Genomic DNA, 18618 nt, shown 5'->3' with positions numbered 1-18618 from the left:
TACTCATTTTATAGTTTCTTACTTTTATTTCATAAAATATTAATTTCAAATTTTAGCATGACAGGCTTTTCCCCAAGATACAGGAAAATATCTGGGAACCCCAAAACACATACAGTCCCGCAGCTTACCCTTATTCTCCTGAAAGAAATCCAGCTCAGTAATCATGAGTTCCTTCTTGACATGACAGATTTCAGTAAATATCCTTCCCATGACTTGCTCTAGGCTCTCTTAGGCTGGAGGTATCCCCAGCTCCTGATGTGATGAATTGCTGCCTGACACCTGAGATGCTGCCCGTCAAACCCTTTCCTGAAAACCGGACACGTCTGCACAAGGAGGTTTTGGAATTTCCGATCCGGGAAGTGTATGTTCCCCACACTGTGTACAGGTGAGAAGCATGGGCTCTTGTTGGGATAATACACTCCTCCACACCCAGCCTCGTCCTACTTCCTGGATTGGAGTGGAAACTAAATGTGATGTCTCAGAACTACAGAGGATTGTGAGGTCACTTCTAAGAGAGTCTTTGTCTTATTCTCTGCAACAAGAATGCTTTTTTCAGTCATAACTGTCATAGATTTGCTAGATGTCTTCTAACCAAAATTGAAAAAAGAAAAACAGAAAAGTAACAAACGTATCACCGTGACTTCCTTCCATGTAGAAGGTCTTTAAGGAAAAGAGAAACTAAAATGTCATGGTGCCACATGCCTAATCCCAGTACTCAGGAAGCTGAGGCAGGAGAATTGCAGATCGGAGGCCAGCTGCGGCTTCATGATGAGCCCCAGGCCAGTCTGGATTACAGGCAAAACAATAGCAAACAAAGTTCAGCTATGTCCAGGAAACTTACTTAGTTGACAGAGTAGTCCCAAGATGCGGCCCATAATTTAGCATGTGGTTGTTAGGCTAATGCAATAGAGAAAATAAAATTTTCATCTTACTTTGTTTCAATTAATTTAAGCAGGTGGCATGACTGCTGTACTGGATGGCAGAGAGTGAGACACCATAGGACTGTAGGCGAGGTCGCTATGCTTCCCAAGAGACCTCGTTGCCTGACCTTTTAGGGAATTTGCAGGGGCATTTAACAGCACACATCTATCCAAAGTGTTGCCGCTTGTGTGCTCTTACTTATTTAAGAGGCTTTTTGTTTTTGAGATGTGGGGGAGAATGCTGTATTAAGCATCTTTTCTCCACCATCTGTCAATGACATTTTGTGGGGTTTCATTTCATTTAAATATCCAATCAAGTTTTACTGATGCCATGAAGTCGCTCCTATCACCGTGTTGAGTCCCTTTGCCTTGCTGCCTGAGGTGCTTTCTTTCTTCGTTGCTGAGAATGAACACAAGACAAGAACAACTTGAAGGAAGGAAGGAAGGAAGGAAGGAAGGAAAGAAGGAAGGAAGGAAGGAAGGAAGGAAGGAAGGAAGGAAGGAAGGAAGGAAGGAAGGAAGGAAGGGTCTCTGTTGGTTCACAGACTGAAAGGACAGCACCCATTTTAGAAGGGAAAGCATGATGGCATGTAGTTCATTGGTGGAGGGGTGAGCATCTGGTCTCCTTGGTACCTCCTCACATCGTGGCCAATAGGAAAGCAGGTAGGGAGTCAGGGCTGGCCCCCAGTGACCCGCTTCCTCTAGAGATGTTCCATCCCCCAAAGATCATACAGCCCTTCCAAAACAGCACAGCCTGCTGGGGACCTTGTGTACAAACATGTGAGCTTGTGAGGGCTTTTCACAGTCAAAGCACAGCCCTGCCCAGCAACTACTATCATGAGCTTATGTGTGCCCTTCTTTCATGACTGGTCCTGTGTGCATGTTGATGCTGTTATGTTTGTATTCATTTGGACCTCAATCTATGTATTAGGTACTTTGGTTTTTTCACTCAACAGTGGTTTTTTTTCCTCTTTTGAGTAACACTCATACATGTTATTAACTTGATGCATTATGCTAAACTGTTCATTTTTCTTTTGAGTTAGTCCTGAGTTTAACCAGGGGGAACAACTTGTATTTTTTAAACATCAGTATTGATTTATGTAGAGCCATATTAATTTTTTGTTGTTGTGGTGGTGTACATATAAAATATGGCCATATTTTATTTATTTTATTTATCCAATTCACTGTCTGTGTTCTTCTTTATTTGCCTTTTGTTAAGCATTCATGTGTGTGTGTGTGTGTGTGTGTGTAGTCCAGAGGTCAGCTTTGTGATTTACCCACTTTGTTTATAGGGGCAAGGTCTCTCTCACACTGGGACCGGGGCTCACAGATTATTCTAGATTGTCTGTTCAATGGTTCTCCTGTCTCTGCCTTCCCAGTGTTGGGATCATAAACTCATGATGCCATGCTCCGGTTTTTAGAGGTGTCAAGCCCAAGTCTTCATGCTTGCATGGCAGGCACTTAGCCTACAAGCTATATCTATGAATGAGCTATCTCCTCAGCCTGACATGTGTGGTTTTCTTTTGAAATTAATTTATTTAGTTTAGTGCATATGGCTGTCTTGCCTGCATGTGTGTCTGTGTACCACATGCATGTGTGGTGCCATGAAAATTTCCCAGACGAGAGTGATAACACGTTGGGCACTGCCATGTGGGTGCTGGGGATTGAACCCGAGTTGTCTGGAAGAGCAACCAGTACTCTTCACTGCTGAGCCATCTCTCTAGCCTTGACTTTTGTGTTTTCTACTAGTCCTGGAAAGTCACAGATTTTGTCTTGTCCCTCTGTGAGTGTTTCTGAAAATTTCCTTAGGGAATATGCCTGGAAATGAAATTACTGGGTTACAAGGGATATTTGTTTTTAGTTACATCTGTATTGCTACTTTTCCCCCCAAAATTGAATGATTATCTCTTCTAGTGGTGCATGAGATCTCCTGTCTCTCCATTTCCTCCCCCACTCTTTCCTATGTGACATGCAAGGGGGTTCAGAGCCCATCTGTCCCCACCATACATGCATCTTGCAGGTTCACTAGCATGAGGCCTAAAAAGGACAGGTTAGTAGGGCACTAAGTAAAAAGTTACCATGAGAAATATACTCAAGTGCCACACAGTAAGACATTAAGCACTTCCATACACTCAGGTGCCACACAGTAAGACTTGGAGCTCTTCCTTCTGGTGTTTGTGAGACACACAGGTCCCCAACTTCATCCTTCCTGAAGCAGCAATGCCTCATTTTCTTAAACACCCTCCTCGAAGAGCAAAGCATTTGTAGACGGTAGTCATTCTGTTCCTTACTCCCTGGAGGAAGATGAAGGCACAACCCTGTTTGCTTACAGATTCTGTGTCTCCCCACCTTTGTGGAAACCTTAACCTATAATTGGAAGAGGAAGCTTGTGGCATGGGAATAAACTTACACCAAATGAATCCTATGAACCCAACTGCCCCTCGGCATTTTATCCCCCGCAGGAGCCGTTTACTGCAGACATTATCCCTTAATCACATCAGTGCAGGATTTGGAACGCATCTGTGCACTGAGCCATTCAGAATGTGGGAGTGAGAGCAAGTCTAGACCAGTGCTCTGCACCAAATGTGGTGTCCTGAGAAACAGGCCTGCAGATACAGAACTGGTCTTCTTTGGTTGTGCCTGACACCATAGGGGATGGTTAAGGCCACTCGGCTGGAACCAGATCTTCACTCTTAGAAGCGACGTAAGGCACTTCTTTCCAGTTTGGTGAGGGAGGGGCCTCTTCTTAGTGCCAAGCTACTGTGTCTCAATACCATGCGTATGGAAAGAATGATGTAAACAACTTGCTACATTAAAACTTCAAGGAATTTAGAAAGCATATTGTCTAAACTTGCCGTGTTAAATTTCAGTGTTTCCTCTCTGGTCCTTTTGTACTGAGGACTTACATGTGATCCACACAAACAAGAAAGAGATTGATAACTGCAAATGGCATGGGCTTCTGCAACCTCAAAGCCCACTCCCAGTGACACGCCTCTTCTGACAAGACCACACCTCCTAATCCTTCCCAAACAGTTCTACCATTTGCAAACCAAACATCCAAACATGTGAGTTTAAGGGAGACATTCTCATTCAAGCCATTACACTATCCAAAAAAAATAAAATGTATGAAAATGAACACCAAAGAGCACGTCAATTTGTGAAACCTAATCTCACAAATGTGATATGAGGCTTAACTTATAAATACCTCCAGAGAATAAACGCATCTGGTGCGCCCAACAGTGAATGAGTCCATTGACAAAGCCACAAGTTTAGGGCTAGGTTAGTCACTTTACCCAGCCTACAGTATGGCCTTACTATGAAGGGAGCTATCACCATGAGTCTAATGGCAGATGTCGACCCCCAGCCTGGCCTTCCTCCACCTCCTCAGGGAACTCCTTTGTTGACTGTGCCTCTGCAGTGTCTTCCGTCAAACTCATTGTGTATCCTGTGTGGACACTGCCCCCAGTACCTCTGCTTTATTCCAGCTGCTATGAAGCAAGGCCCCTAGGTCCACCCTAACAGAACTGCTCAGGCTTCTCCAGCGCTGGGCTTTCACAAAATGAGCACTTGCTCAGATGGTTGCGATCACTTTACAAACTAAGAAGTGTCATTCCCCAAAATGACTGGGTCTCCCACATCAGGGACCCTGGTCTTCTGAAACCATATCCAACCTGTTCAGTATTGGCAGGAAGGATGGATCTACCCCACAGTATCAATGTCCAACCTCTATGGAGGGATTGAGCTAGACAGGTATCCTTTGAGATTGACCCAGACCAGCAGCTCTGAGAAGTCACCAAGAGAATTACAGCAGTTTCAAAAGTGGCAAACTAGGGTTGGCAAAAAAGACTGTCGGAGTCTGAGCTGCATTCCTGTTCCCATGGCTCTGATTTTTTTAAAGGCTATCTGTTTGCCTAAGAATGCATTGGAATCAACCCCTGTTTTTCCTGCTGCCCAGCAGCTGGCAATAGAAGCGCCAGCTGCCTTGTGGTGGGAGCAGAATAAAAACAGTGTGAGCTGGGGCCCAGTCCCAGCAAGGCCTTCAAGGGCATCTTATCCAGTAGCTGCCATGGGGGGATGTGCAGAGATCACAGGCGAAGCGTTTGTAATGAGCTTGTTAACTCCGTGCCGGCCTTTTAACTAGTGATTACATTAAAGAAAGCCACATAAAGTGCATTTCCCCTCTCAGCCCAGCCTCCGAAGTCTTGTTTATCTAATTATTGGACTGCCATGGAGGACTGTGCTTGCTGAGAACAAGGCTGTCAGTTGGAACACAATTTCTTTGATGGATAATTAGCTGTTTCCAGGCCTCCTCCTATTCAGTCGAGAGTTCTCAGACCAGAAAGTCTGATCTGGCCTAACAAGTAGGTGCCTTGCATACCCCTGTGAAGTCTTAATGGTTACTGTGAGGGTTGCAGCATGCTGCATGGGTGGAGGGCTGATTCCAAGGGATCGTCAGGCAGCTAGGATTTAGTGAGTAGAATTCTTAGGACAGAATCATAATCCTCACACCGCCCTGTTCCTCCTCAGCAGCCTGGTGTGTGTGCACAGCACTTTTTATGAATACCCAGAACCTCTCTTACGTTCTCAGCTGACTCGGTCTCACTATGTACATTCTCTGACTTGGTTAACCTTGTGCTGATGAGCCTTTTGCTCTGTGGTTATGTTATAGAGGAGCATCTTAACATACAACACTTCATGCATGTCTGCTTTTCATCCTTTGAAGACGTGTTTAAAGAACTCTGCCTTAAGAGAGAAAGCCCGAGCATTTGTTTGACTAGTCTTAGCAAGCAGTGTCCGGAGCAAACCATTTACCTCAGATGAACAGCGGGCAAAACCAAGCCATTTGAAACAGCCAAGGAATGGAAACAGAACGATTCCTGGCTCTGGAACCAACTCAGACTTCGGTGTAAATCAGGCATACAGAGCCCACATCCTGATATATTGCTCCCAAACTCAACAATCTTCCCTTTTCTAAGGATGGAAAAAAAATCAAAAGAGAGCCAATGTCCTAAGGTTACTTACAGCCTGGTGTGTTATTTTATTCCTCAGCTGTGGCTGTAGTACACCCTTCAACCACTTGAGGGCACAATGCACTCACTTCTGCAAGCTGCGGCCTTTTTCATTAGCAAACAGGTGCACTGTTTTTTATACGTTTTATCTACGTTTTATTTATGAAAGATAAATGCAAGATTAAGGAAAAGTGAGCGCTCACCCAGGGCCCCAAGCGATTGCTGTTATTTTTTTGCAAAGGTTTTATTCTCACCCGCATCTCTGCCTTCTTTCAGCGTTTAGCACTTTTTTGTTTGTTTTGTTTTTTGAAAAGTGTAGTGGGAAGGTCAAAGCATGCATCCAATGACACACAGTGAAGTCTCCCTTGGGGCAGTGGTTCACGGTACAAACTTACACTTCTGCAAAGCCTGTCTGGCACCGGAAGTGGAAGCAGCGTGAGTAGCTATGTGGAATGTGCAGGTGACATGTTAAGGATGCGTGCAGTGTAGTCATTGGCTCTACCGCTCACGGCTCCCAACATCCTCCTGGTTTTGTGCTCATCTGAACCTGCCATGCTTTGGAGTTACTGCTCCCATGCGACTGTTCTACCTAAAAGTCTTGTATTTAATGCTGACAAATGCTGGTTTTACCCCCGGAGGTTATAGAACTCAGCCAGGTATTCGCAAGACACGGTTGTAGAGCGCTTGTGTGTGTTTACAACACAAACTTTCACTTTTAAAAATACAGGCCCGTTAGGTTTGTCGGTTTTCTAAGTAATTCCACAGCACATAAAATACTGCGCTCTCAAGTGCGGCTTATTGGTACCTGCCTGTAATCCTCCTAGCTCAGGAGAGTGACACAGAAGACTGAAGTTCATGAGGACTACCTAGAACAATGGTCAAAAACCAAAGCCTATACTGAGCTCTGAGAATTCCAATTTTAATGTGTTCTTTGTGTATTTAAAACACTAACGCTTCTATCTGACACTGGGGTGCAGCACCTGTGCGTCGTAACTGTGAAATAATGGCAGCTACTCCTAGTACATCTAACATGGATTTTCCTGGAGGTGAAGTATGAATGGCAAACCAAAATCACCTTCTCCACTATTTGCCTTGCTTCAGTAATGTATCTGGATTGCCACTTCCTTTTGAATGCTTTCATAAAAGCCATCAGTCAGCCTTTAATCCCAGCACTCGGGAGGCAGAGGCAGGCGGATCTCTGTGAGTTCGAGACCAGCCTGGTCTACAAGAGCTAGTTCCAGGACAGGCTCCAAAACCACAGAGAAACCCTGTCTCGAAAAACCAAAAAAAAAAAAAAAAAAAAAAAAAAAAGCCATCAGTCAACCACAGATACTGATATCAGTGGACATTTTGACCATGGCTCTGCTGAAATCAGTCTTGCCCTCTGGCTGCTGAAGAGATGAAGGGCACCCACTTTTCTCTTTGCAGCAGAGCCTCTCTTAGGTGCAGTGGTCACACCCTGCATTTCCACTGCAGCAAATGACTCCTGGAATCTTTTTTGCCTCTGAAAAAAAAAAGGCTTAGTAGGGGGAGTTTTAGAACACAGCTAAAGACTTTGAAATGGCCACGGTGCTGCTTTGAGAAAGCAGAGGGCTTTTCTATGTGCGGCTTCTGGGATCAGACCAGGAGAATCCAGTACTAGCCATCAGCTTTAAGGCAGGGTATATTGGTTGCTATTAAATCAACACATATGTCTCAGGGCAAAAAAAAAAAAAAAAAAAAAAAAAGCTAATAGCACTGGAAAAAACATTTTCTTTTTTACCTTCTTTTTTTACAAAGAAGGGTCAAAACACTGAGAAAGTGAGTGTTCCCTTAACGAGGATGAGGGTTTATGGGGGGTCAAAGGAGTCTACTGGCCAGTTCCTAGAACAGCGCCAATCCAGAGGATCTAAGACCCTCCTCTGGCCTCTGAATGCATTCCTTCCTCCCTCTGAGTATTTGAAATAGGGTCTCTTGCTGTGTAGCTTGCACCAGGATCCCTGCCCTCCCCCTGTATACTGGGTTTATATACGCACCACAGCCTATAGGTTGATGCACTTGTTAGTTCCCTTGAGGTTTTAAACAGTTCAACTTTCCAGAAGCAAAATCTCTCAAAGCCATACAGGCAGAAGAAACAAAGATGGACTCTAATCTCTGACCCCTGGCTCCAGCGTTAGCCCTTTTCAGGATATCCTATCCCCGATGCTCAACAGTCTTACTTCAGACCTCAGGTTCAGGTGTTGGTCTGTGAGCAGAAGTGAACTCTAGATATTAATAATTGGTTCTCTCTTTTCCAGAAATCTTCTCTACGTCTACCCACAGAGACTGAACTTTGCTAACAAACTAGCATCTGCCCGCAATATTACAATAAAGATCCAGTTTATGTGTGGAGAAGACCCCAGCAACGCCATGCCGGTAAAGAGAGGGTAGCGTTTACATCCAGTCGGGGAGGGGGGCTATCCTCTCTTTGCCAGTTCACAGGGAGTTCTCAGTATACAGAGTATGCCCACCACCCACCAAGGTCTCTTGATGACGCTAGACAAATGCCTTGCCAGTGAGCCACACAGAGTATTCTGTTCCAGCATAGCCTACTCTACACAGGCAGGGACCTTTCTGGCTAGTCCAGTATGGTCCCTAAGATGATGGTGGGGAAACAGCCTCTGTCTTAAGTCTCTTTCACAAATGATGCCATCGTGAGATGCCATGCCTTGGAACTAAAGGCCATTTTAAAGGACCGAGAGGTCTTGTAGGGTCTCTCCACACTGCCCGTGGAACAAGCCATTCTAATGCTCTACAAGTTAGAGGGTGGCTCTCTGCTCACTACTTTGCTGAATTTCCTCCACATACACTCTTCCAGAGGAGTATGAGACCATTTACAAAAATCCAGAGTGTAGCCTAGTGATGAATCTATCCTGAAGCAAACTATAAACCAATTATACTAAAATAGTCTTATCTAAGAAGCCCACAATGCTCAAATTTGCTAGTAAATGATGTAATGCTGTTTGCACAATTAATGGAATTCAGCTAATGGTTAGCTGAGATTGCAGCTACTAATAGAACACTTGTTTAGCATGTATGGAAGTCCTTGCTTTAATCCCCTGCAATACACAGTAGAGGGGGGTGGAGTGTTGGCTTTTTGCCTCATTTCCTTTTCTGAAGGAAGAAATTTCTTCCTAATACTTCCTTTCCTCATATATCTACTTTCTAAAAAGCCACCCCTCTCTCCCATCTGTTCCCTGATGCAAGGTGTCCTCTTGCCACAGTGGCAAAAATGTGGAAGAGGGAGGGTGCTTGGGAGGAAAGGAATGTCTGGAGGGGTCCCCTAGTCCTCTCTGCCCTGGCCCTGAAAGCTCACTACTAGAGCTTCCCCATGTCTAGCTCCTGTGTGAGGCCAACTTACTCAGCCAAGGGACAATGGCGGTAAATCTCAGCTCGCCAAGCCATGAGTCTGGTCTCTGGATTGCTGCAGCTAGAGGAAAGGGCTCTTCCCTTTGCCCCGGCGCAGGTCCACTAGTCAAACCATGTGCTGTTAGTGCAGACTCCATGCATGTACTGTTGGTGCAGACTCCATGCATGTACTGTTGGTGCAGACTCCATGCATGCACTGTTGGTGCTGCTGCAGACCCCATGAGACATCTGCACACAAGTGGCCAGGGCAGTGGAGACTGTAATCTCCCACATGGCTAAGTCCCTGTCCTTGGACGGGAGAAGATCCTCACATCTCACTAAGGACAAATGAGTATGATATTGTCGTGTTGTGTCTGGGCACTGAGACAGGAACGAGACTTCTTGTTGACTGAGGTTTCTATCCCACCTGATTCCACAGCCGTTTAGTCCCAAATAAACACACAGAGGTCTACATTAATTATAAACTGATTGGCCTATTAGCTCAGGCTTCTTACTAACGCTTATAACTTATTTTAGCACATAATTCTTGTCTTGTTAGCTATGTGGCGTGGTACCTTTTTCAGCGAGGCAGTCACATCTTGCTTGCTCTGTGTCTGATTTCCTCTGTGTCTGGGTGGCAACTGCAGACTGACTGTTTCCTCTTTCCCGAATTCTCGTTGCCCTGCCTCTACTTCCTGCCTGGTCGTCCTGCCTTTATTTCCTGCCTGGCTGCCGGCCAATCGGTGTTTATTTAAAATACAAGTGACAGGGTACAGACCATTGACCCACAGCAACTTCTGGTTTTCCAGTCTCACACCTTTGCCTCGGTCACTAGTAAGTCTTCACCCCCACTTTGCTCTTCACCCCACTTTTAATCTGTATAATTGTGCCACCCTTGAAACCTCAGTTTACTCTTCACCCCACATTTAGTCTGTATGATCATGCCAACTTTAGGACTTAGCCTTAACTTATAAACTACAACTCTGTGAGCATACAGTTCCATGTGCTCACCTGTGTCCTGTTGATGTGAGAGATGATTTGATAGAGACAGAAGTCACTCTTAACTTGGTTCCTTCTACATTGACAAACAGGTCATCTTTGGGAAGTCCAATGGGCCTGAATTTCTGCAGGAAGTGTACACAGCAATTACATACCATAATAAGTGAGTATATTTCAGCGTTTGGGACACACACTATAAATATTCAATGCCTCCCAGGTTTGGGGGATTTGGTTTTTGACTCCATGAGTGTTGGTCCCAACTGTTTCTGCAACATAGGGAATGGGGGGGGGGCAGAGGGAGTTTATACTTATTCTGTAATTCTATGTTGGCAATGCACAATTTTTGTAAGTAACTAAGGCTTTGAGAAGAAAAAAAAATTTAAGAATCTAATATTATTTTGGTTATTTCAAAAGTGGTGGTAGAGAGTGCTAAATAAACAGTATTTTCTCACTTGGTTTGAGATCTAAGGAGGACCAGAAGCAAAACCCAGCTCTCTTTGGTCATCTTGTCATTTGCCCCAACCTACTTCCAGCCAGTGCAAACACTGGCCAGGCTTGTCACGGGGACTAAATGATAGCTCCTGTGAAGCCTTAGCAGTGTCTGTTGGTGAGGACAGCCACATGCCAGGCCTGTTCTTGGGACTGAGATGGGAGAAGAGGCCATAGCAGTACTCAGAACCTCGTCCTCTTTCCGGATCAAGTTGTGTTTTCCATTGTGTGGATAAATTCCTGCTCTCTACCATGGCCTTCAGATGGTGAGCAGTTTTGTGTAGGTGGGATGTTTCTCATAGCGTCGGTTCAGCCTCAAGGCCTTACAGCTTAGGAGCAGGAGTAAGGAAATGAGAAGCCCCACATCATACAGGCTCTTGGGAGCAAAGGGTGGGCGGTGCCATGCCTCACATTCAAGGCGGCGTCCTTTCGCTGACCGTGATGTGTGTCCAATGTGCTTCTGATACAGGTCTCCCGACTTTTACGAAGAAGTGAAAATTAAGCTCCCCGCCAAGCTCACAGTAAATCACCACCTCCTCTTCACCTTCTACCACATCAGCTGTCAGCAGAAGCAAGGGGCCTCGGGAGAAAGTCTTCTGGGGTATTCGGTGAGTTACTTTCAGCTTGCCGCCTCCCCCTGCAATTGCTGGTGGAGCCAAAGTCCCTGCAGAGAGTGCCTACAGTCTGCTCACTTGCTTGTCTCCTGTCAAGAGTGTAAAATGTGCTAGTCTGGACTGTAGCAGAGAGTAGAAATGGCTTTACTTAGAGAATGACAGGTTCCTCAAAAGGAGAGCGATCGGGTATCAAGTCTTTAACGAATATCCATTTATTTAATTAAAAAAGCATTGCCATATGTGTTATTTCTGAATTTAAGTTATATATATATATATTTATATATATATATATATATATATATATATTCAGTGGAAAAAATTATTTCTTTAAAAGCCATGAAAAGTAAAGTGAACATTGATATTTAGACAGGAGCCAATACTGACCATAAAGAAAAAAAATGCCACTACACTTGTGCTGTAGGAAGTCCAGAAGGGCCCAGAAAGCAGCAAATCGTTGCCATTACCATCTCAGGAACGCTCAGGGAATTTACAGTGCAAAGAACTGGCTTGAAGCCGCTGCTGCCGGAAGGAGATCTGGTCAATATCTAATCATTGCTTAGCTTTGTCCGATGACTGTGAGCTAGATAAATCGCCAGGGTTGTGCGCTGCTGTACAAACCACTCTGCTCGTGACATCATCTGTTTCAGTGGCTGCCGATTCTCTTAAATGAACGTCTTCAAACCGGATCCTATTGTCTCCCGGTCGCGTTGGAAAAACTGCCGCCCAACTACTCCATACATTCTGCCGAGGTAACCAGCACCGTCTGGCGGCTGCGTCCTGCCCAGCTGTGGTCTGGGATCACTTTCCCACACCCACTTCCCATCCCCGGGGATTGTCTGAGGTTACTTGCGAGATTCTCTAGGGTTGCCATCTCCAAGCACCCTGTGTTTTCCGAAAGCACATTGTTCCGACAGGATGGGAGGGGTATTTGGCAGCGAAAGAAACGTTACTCACTGAGACATCACCACATCAGAATGTCCTGTAGCTGCTACGTGCACCTGAGGCAATGCTACCTCGATTGTCTGCACGTCACGGTTCTATAGATTAGGAGTCAGGTTGAGCCCACTTGTGATAGATTCTACTCCTATCAAGAATCCTTTTGGGAAGGTTAATATCCAGGAGGATGACTATATGTTTTTCTTTGGGTTCATCTTCTTATTTAGCTTCTCTAGGATCACGAATTATAGGCTCAATGTCCTTTATTTATGGCTAGAAACCAATTATGAGTGAGTACATCCCATGTTCCTCTTTTTGGGTCTGGCTTACCTCACTCAGGATAGTGTTTTCTATTTCCGTCCTTTTGGAGTGTTTCTAGGCCTGAATCAGCAGTTCCTCTTATGGGCCATCGGTCACAGCCCGGGTGGATGGACTGTAAAGATGCCAACTCCAGAGCTTCTGCCCTTCCTGTCTTGCCATTCCTCATGTCTTTGCAGTCCGTGGCAATACTTCAGCTCTCAAGTTAGAAATTAATGTGTTGTATGATCTTTGCTGACTTTGAAACATTAACAACAAATTCACAACAATGCCCAGGACCCTATGGACCAAGTAGAGCTCTGTGAGCTTGGACTCCAGTTTGTACCTTTCAAGGAGTTCCATGGGTCCCCATGTCCTGTTACCTCCCTTGTCCTATCCTTACAAACATAGCATGCTTCCTATCATTTTGATGAAAGAGGCACAAAACCCAAGCGGCCCTCCAGTCTCTGACCCGACATCCCTGATTAATGGGAAGATCATTTAATTACATTCCCAGCATCCAAGATCATCAGTGTTCAATGAGAGGTTAGAGATAGATTACCCAGCTAACTCTCCGAGCATTTGAACAAATGCTAAGGCCCAGGGAGTGTGGCTGACTTGTCAGTGTGAAAAGAACTAGTCTGGTGTAGAATGGAACTTGAACGAAAGGCCTGACTTCTAACTGTGGAAGCTCTGTTTGTAGAACCTGCCGTTCACAGACAAGTTGCTCATTAATCGTGGCAAAGGGGAATCACGTTGCTAATCTCTTGTCTTTCTCTTTCTGTAACACAGAAAGTCCCTTTACAGAATCCTCCCATCAAGTGGGCTGAGGGCCATAAGGGGGTATTTAATATTGAAGTGCAAGCTGTGTCTTCTGTTCACACCCAGGTAAGGAATGCCAAGGCCTGCCAATGGGTTACACATCTCATTAGCCCCCTTTCTTGGCCGTGTGATACCTAGTACCTATGGAGTGAGTTGAAGTCTGATTTATTTTTTTCTTTGATTAATAGTCATTAAAAAGATCCTATTTTAGCTGGGTGGTAGCGGTGCACACCTTTAATCCCAGCACTCGGGAGGCAGAAAACTCTGGACCTCTGTGAGTTAGAGGCCAGCCCGGTATAAAAGGTTCTATTTTACCCATCACATTCTACAAAGAAATCCATTACCTTTGCTGGAAGCATCCGGGACTTAACCTTCTAATCTGAGGCACTAGCTAAGAGTTTCCTTCCACCAAATTCCTGGGTGGATATTGAAAGAATAAAACCTCATGAGACGCTTCTGCCTTCTGCCTTCCCAGGACAATCACCTGGAGAAGTTCTTCACCCTTTGCCACTCTCTGGAGAGCCAGGTGACCTTCCCTATCCGTGTGCTTGACCAGAAGATCACAGAGAGCACGCTGGAGCACGAGCTGAAGCTCAGCATCATCTGCCTGAACTCCTCCCGCCTGGAGCCCCTGGTGCTCTTCCTCCACCTGGTGTTGGACAAACTCTTCCAGCTTTCTGTGCAGCCCATGGTCATCGCTGGCCAGACAGGTAGAGGCCTGTGGGCTGGGAGGAGGTGTGGCTTGGCCAGGCAGCTTTGCCTAGTAAATCTTGTCTTTCCACAAACCTGCTGTTTTCTACAAAATGCCGAGAGCAGCCCTTGCAACCTTTGCCACGAAGTCAAGTCTAGTGCTGCTTGGCCAGACTCCCTGCATGTTTAAAACAGAAAGGAGGAAGGGTTAGAGTGGTGGCTCAGCGGTTCAAAGCAGTTGTTCTTGCAAAGGGCCTAGGTTCGGTTTCCATTACTCACATAGTTCATAACTATCCGTAGCTCCTGTCCCAAGGAGTCTGAAGGCTCTTTGACCGCCACAGGCATTACATTCAAAAGGTGCGTGTGCAGCCGAGTGGTGGTGGCGCACACCTTTAATCCCAGCACTCGGGAGGCAGAGGCAGGCAGATCTCTGTGAGTTCAAGGCCAGCCTAGTCTACAGGACAGGAACCAAAAGCTATGGAGAAACCCTGTCTTGAAAAGTAAAAAAAAAAAAAAAAAAAAAAAAAAATGCACATGCATTCATACAGACAAAACACTCATATGAATCAAATCAAATAAATAAATGTAAAAAATGTTTTTTAAAGAAGAGAAAGGAATGGAGGGTGAGAGAAAGACAGAGAGAGGGGGTGAGAAAGAATATTAAAATGGATTCTTAGGGCCACAAATAAAGGTGCTGTCTCCAAGCCGGCTTGATGACTTGGATTTGATTCTTGGGATCTGCGTGGTAGAAGGAGAGTACTGACTGCCTTAAGTTGTTGTCTGAACTCCACATTTGTACCACAGCATGCACACACACACATACACACATGCACACACGCATGCGCACACACATACAAAAATAAAATAAATGCTAAAAATGACTTTAAGTAGGATCCTTAATATTAAAACTTTTGGGGTGGAGCAGTAGTTCAGTTACTTGCTGAGGATACTTGGAGCCCACTGGCCAGTCATCATAGCCTACTTGGCAAGATCAGGCATGTTATCAAAAAAATAAGGTGGAGAGCAATTGAAGGAGACATCTAATGTCAGTATCTGGCCTCTGCATACACATGCACACAGGAACATATGTACACACCTATTACACACAGCCAGACATGGTGGTGCATGACTTTAATCCCAGTACTCAGGAGGCAGAGGCAGGCAGATCTCTGTGAGTTTGAGGCTAGCCTGGTCTACAAATTGAATTACAGGACAGCCAGGGCTACACAGAGAAACCCCATCTTAAAAAACAAAACAAAAAAACCTACAAATAAGCGCATGAAGACAATGAGGGACTTAGTTAGCAAGCATTCACCTGGAACCTGCTTCTGCTCTGTCTAGTGTTAGGAAAGGCACACTGTGGGAGGGAAGAGCCACAAACGTTGTAAGACATGCACCAGGCCTAGGAATGGTTCCCAGCCTTCGTGGGGAGGCTAAATTTCAGAGTGGTATGGTTTGGATTCCTATCACTGTGCAGCATTGCAGGCCGCATGAGGAGACCAAGCATGGACAGGGTGATCTGAATTCGTGGTCAGTGTGATTTTGTGGCAAGAGGCGAGGAAGATACTCTAGGTGAGGACAACAGCATGAGCGAAGTCAAGGAGCGAAGAATGGAGTAACTGACAGCTACCTCACTAGGACATAGATGAATTTGAGCAGAAACAGGCACGAAGTTGGCTAAAGCCAAATGATGAAGGGGTTGGAGCACCAGGCAGTATGGACCAGTTTGCATGGAGCTGCTCTGGAGCGTGTCATAACCGTGTACATTATTAAGATTCCTCTTTATGAGAGCCGATAGGCCAGGTTTATGCATTGCTCTCACATCCCTTGGGCATCCTGTGGAAATGTAGATTCTGGTTCAGCTGATCTGAGGTAGGGCCTAAGGATAAAGGCCAACACGATGTCTGTCTGCAGAACCCACTGCGCACCTGTTTTCAGCTGAGTTTAGAGAGTGATGGCGGATGGACTTGGACACATCCCGGTTGTGAGAAACTGCTCCTAGCAAAAGGCAGAGAAAAAGAACGGAATGTGATGAGCCAGGCATGGTGGGTTACGCTACCATGCCTTTAATTCTAGCACTTTGGGAGGCTGAAGCAGGAGGAGTGCAGTGAGTTCTAGGCCAGCTTGAGCCACACAGAGGGAATGTGAGCTTGTCTCTGGTGAGCAAGGCTCCACACTGGAGCTGCCTGGCACATAGATGCCTCCTACTGACATTTCTTGTGCCCGGCTAAGGTGGTCAGTGACCAGAACATTCTGTTGCTGGCCTGAGAACATCTCCCTCAACTTCTCGTTTTCTCTTGGCTCCTCAGCAAACTTCTCCCAGTTTGCCTTCGAGTCCGTGGTGGCCATTGCAAACAGCCTGCACAACAGCAAGGACCTGAGAAAGGACCAACATGGGAGAAACTGCCTGCTGGCCTCCTACGTGCACTATGTGTTCCGACTGCCTGAGCTGCACAGGGATGCACCCAAGTCAGGTAATGTTTCCTGAGGGGACAGGTCCCCCGCAGGGCACCACCGCATACCAGCGCCGTGGGGTTAAAGGTTCAGCTTTATTTTGCAAAGTAAAACTTATATAAGTGCTAAAATTAAAACTTCCTAGATGGTTCTCTCTCCCTCCCTTCTCTCTTTTCGTATTTGCCATGCGCTGTACCTACCTAGTCTCAGTGGCCTTTACCTCCCTGCCAATTGATGACCTGCCAAAGTATCTGCTTTAAAAGATGGAGAACTGTTGACTGTGTCAGATTCTAAAATAATAGTTAAAAAACAAAAACAGTATCTATTCAATGGCTGTGACACCACTGAAAGTTCTGAAACTTTTCATTCTATAAAAAAAAAAGTGCCCATTCCCCCCGGCTAATAATCTAGTTCACTGTTTTCTGAGTTATTAACATAGGCAATAAACCATAATGTCTGGGTAGCTTCAATATCATCAATGAACTTTTAAAAATCCCACATCCAAATAAACTTAGTCCCTGCAGTTATATTTTACATAAATCTATCATTTTAGTCCAATTTTCAATCTAGAGTTGGTCTCACTTTGAAACTTTGCATATGCCTGTCCTCAGAAGATAACTGTGGATCATGGACAACCTTCCTCCATGAGTTGTAGGGTTGCGTCATTTAGATAGCGATCAAGAAAAAGTAGTCGTGTTTGTAGCTTTGCTTGAGAATTCAGAAACTCTGGCAACCTTGGGGTCTGGTTCCTCATGGTCTCCAGTTCTCTGCAGCCCTCCCCACTCCTCTCCCCTTCTCCCCACCCCTCCCCACCTCTCCCCACCTCACACCCTGCCTACTTCCCCCAGCACCTCCTCCCTGCCCCTCACAGCAGCAGCGTAACGAGGCCTCTTTCCGAGGCCTCCATCTGATAGGTTTCCATTTTAGTCCCACTGCTCCCTTATCGGGTCCTTCTCAAGCTCTGTAACTGACTCTGTCCTGTCTGTTGACATGTCTCTGGCTGCCGGGGTACAGGGGGCCCTGCCGCCACTCCTGACCCCCGATACCACACGTACGGACGCACATCTGCTGCCGCCGTGAGTTCAAAGCTGATGCAGGCCCGCGTGATGAGCAGCAGTAACCCAGACCTGGCTGGGGCACACTGTGCAGCGGATGAGGAAGTTAAGAACATCATGTCTTCAAAGGTAGGGGCATGACAATCCCTGGAGGCCATGTCAACTCTATGTTTTGCTTTTTAACCAACGCATACTATACACGTTTCTGGGGGCAGTGTGGTATTTTTGATAAATAAGTACACTGTGTGCTAATAATGTCAGGATGTTTAGGATATTTAGTTCCTGGTACATCTGCCATTCCTTTGTGGTAAGATGCTAATATACTCTTGTCTAGCTATTTTGAATCATTTGTCACAATGCCGTTAGTGGCAGTCCCTCTCTGTGCAGTAGTGTTTGGAGCGTTTCTCCTGATGAGCTGTGGCATTGCAGGATTGCAAGCACTCTTTCTTCTTTCATTTTTATTTATTTTGAGTTAGGGTCTCATGTGGGTCTTCCAAAGAGCTTAGGGCCTATTGTTTTTAATTTTCAGTTGGCACAGAGCAGGCAGACACATTCAGTGGGTGCAGTATGATCTTAAATCTGTGTATACGGTGTGTAGTGATGATACCTGGCAATCTGACGTGTCCGGTACTCAGACGTACGTCATTTCTTCACGCACTTGAGGTCCTTTCGTGTAGCTATTCTCAAAAATTTAATTGTTGTCAGCACAGCCACCGTGACTCAGTTTCCTTGCTGTTGGTGCTTCACATTAGAATGGGACATTTGTCACAGCTTATTAACCAATATCAAAGCATAATTATCATTAATGTAAGATTATATTTTATTTGGATTTCCTCAGTTTTCCCTAATGTCCTTTTCCCCCACTCTGTTCTGGGATTCTCTCCAGGGGCCCACACATTTTTCAGTCCTGTCTCCTTACGCTTCTCTTGCACATGATAATTTCTTAGTCGTCCCTTGTTTTTCATTA

The 18618-nt window shown here is 45.5% G+C and overlaps 1 protein-coding gene across 3 annotated transcripts in view; it reads left to right on the top strand.

Annotated features, from left to right (window-relative positions):
- The window catches only part of Dock8 (dedicator of cytokinesis 8), a 196684-nt gene that overhangs the window by 105330 nt on the left and 72736 nt on the right, over window positions 1-18618 (top strand). For all 3 annotated transcript variants that reach the window (XM_057777797.1, XM_057777798.1, XM_057777799.1), the window contains 9 exons: window positions 223-385; window positions 8206-8323; window positions 10387-10457; window positions 11253-11391; window positions 12045-12146; window positions 13423-13518; window positions 13928-14162; window positions 16452-16616; window positions 17611-17780. In XM_057777797.1, the coding sequence (XP_057633780.1) occupies window positions 223-385; window positions 8206-8323; window positions 10387-10457; window positions 11253-11391; window positions 12045-12146; window positions 13423-13518; window positions 13928-14162; window positions 16452-16616; window positions 17611-17780 (1259 nt within the window). The remainder of the gene's footprint in view (window positions 1-222; window positions 386-8205; window positions 8324-10386; window positions 10458-11252; window positions 11392-12044; window positions 12147-13422; window positions 13519-13927; window positions 14163-16451; window positions 16617-17610; window positions 17781-18618) is intronic.

This window comes from Chionomys nivalis, chromosome 8 (assembly GCF_950005125.1).
Source record: "Chionomys nivalis chromosome 8, mChiNiv1.1, whole genome shotgun sequence".
In the NCBI taxonomy this organism is placed as follows: Eukaryota; Metazoa; Chordata; class Mammalia; order Rodentia; family Cricetidae; genus Chionomys; species Chionomys nivalis.
The sequence above is the reverse complement of the archived record's forward strand: the minus strand, read 5'-3'. Positions and strand labels throughout refer to the sequence as shown.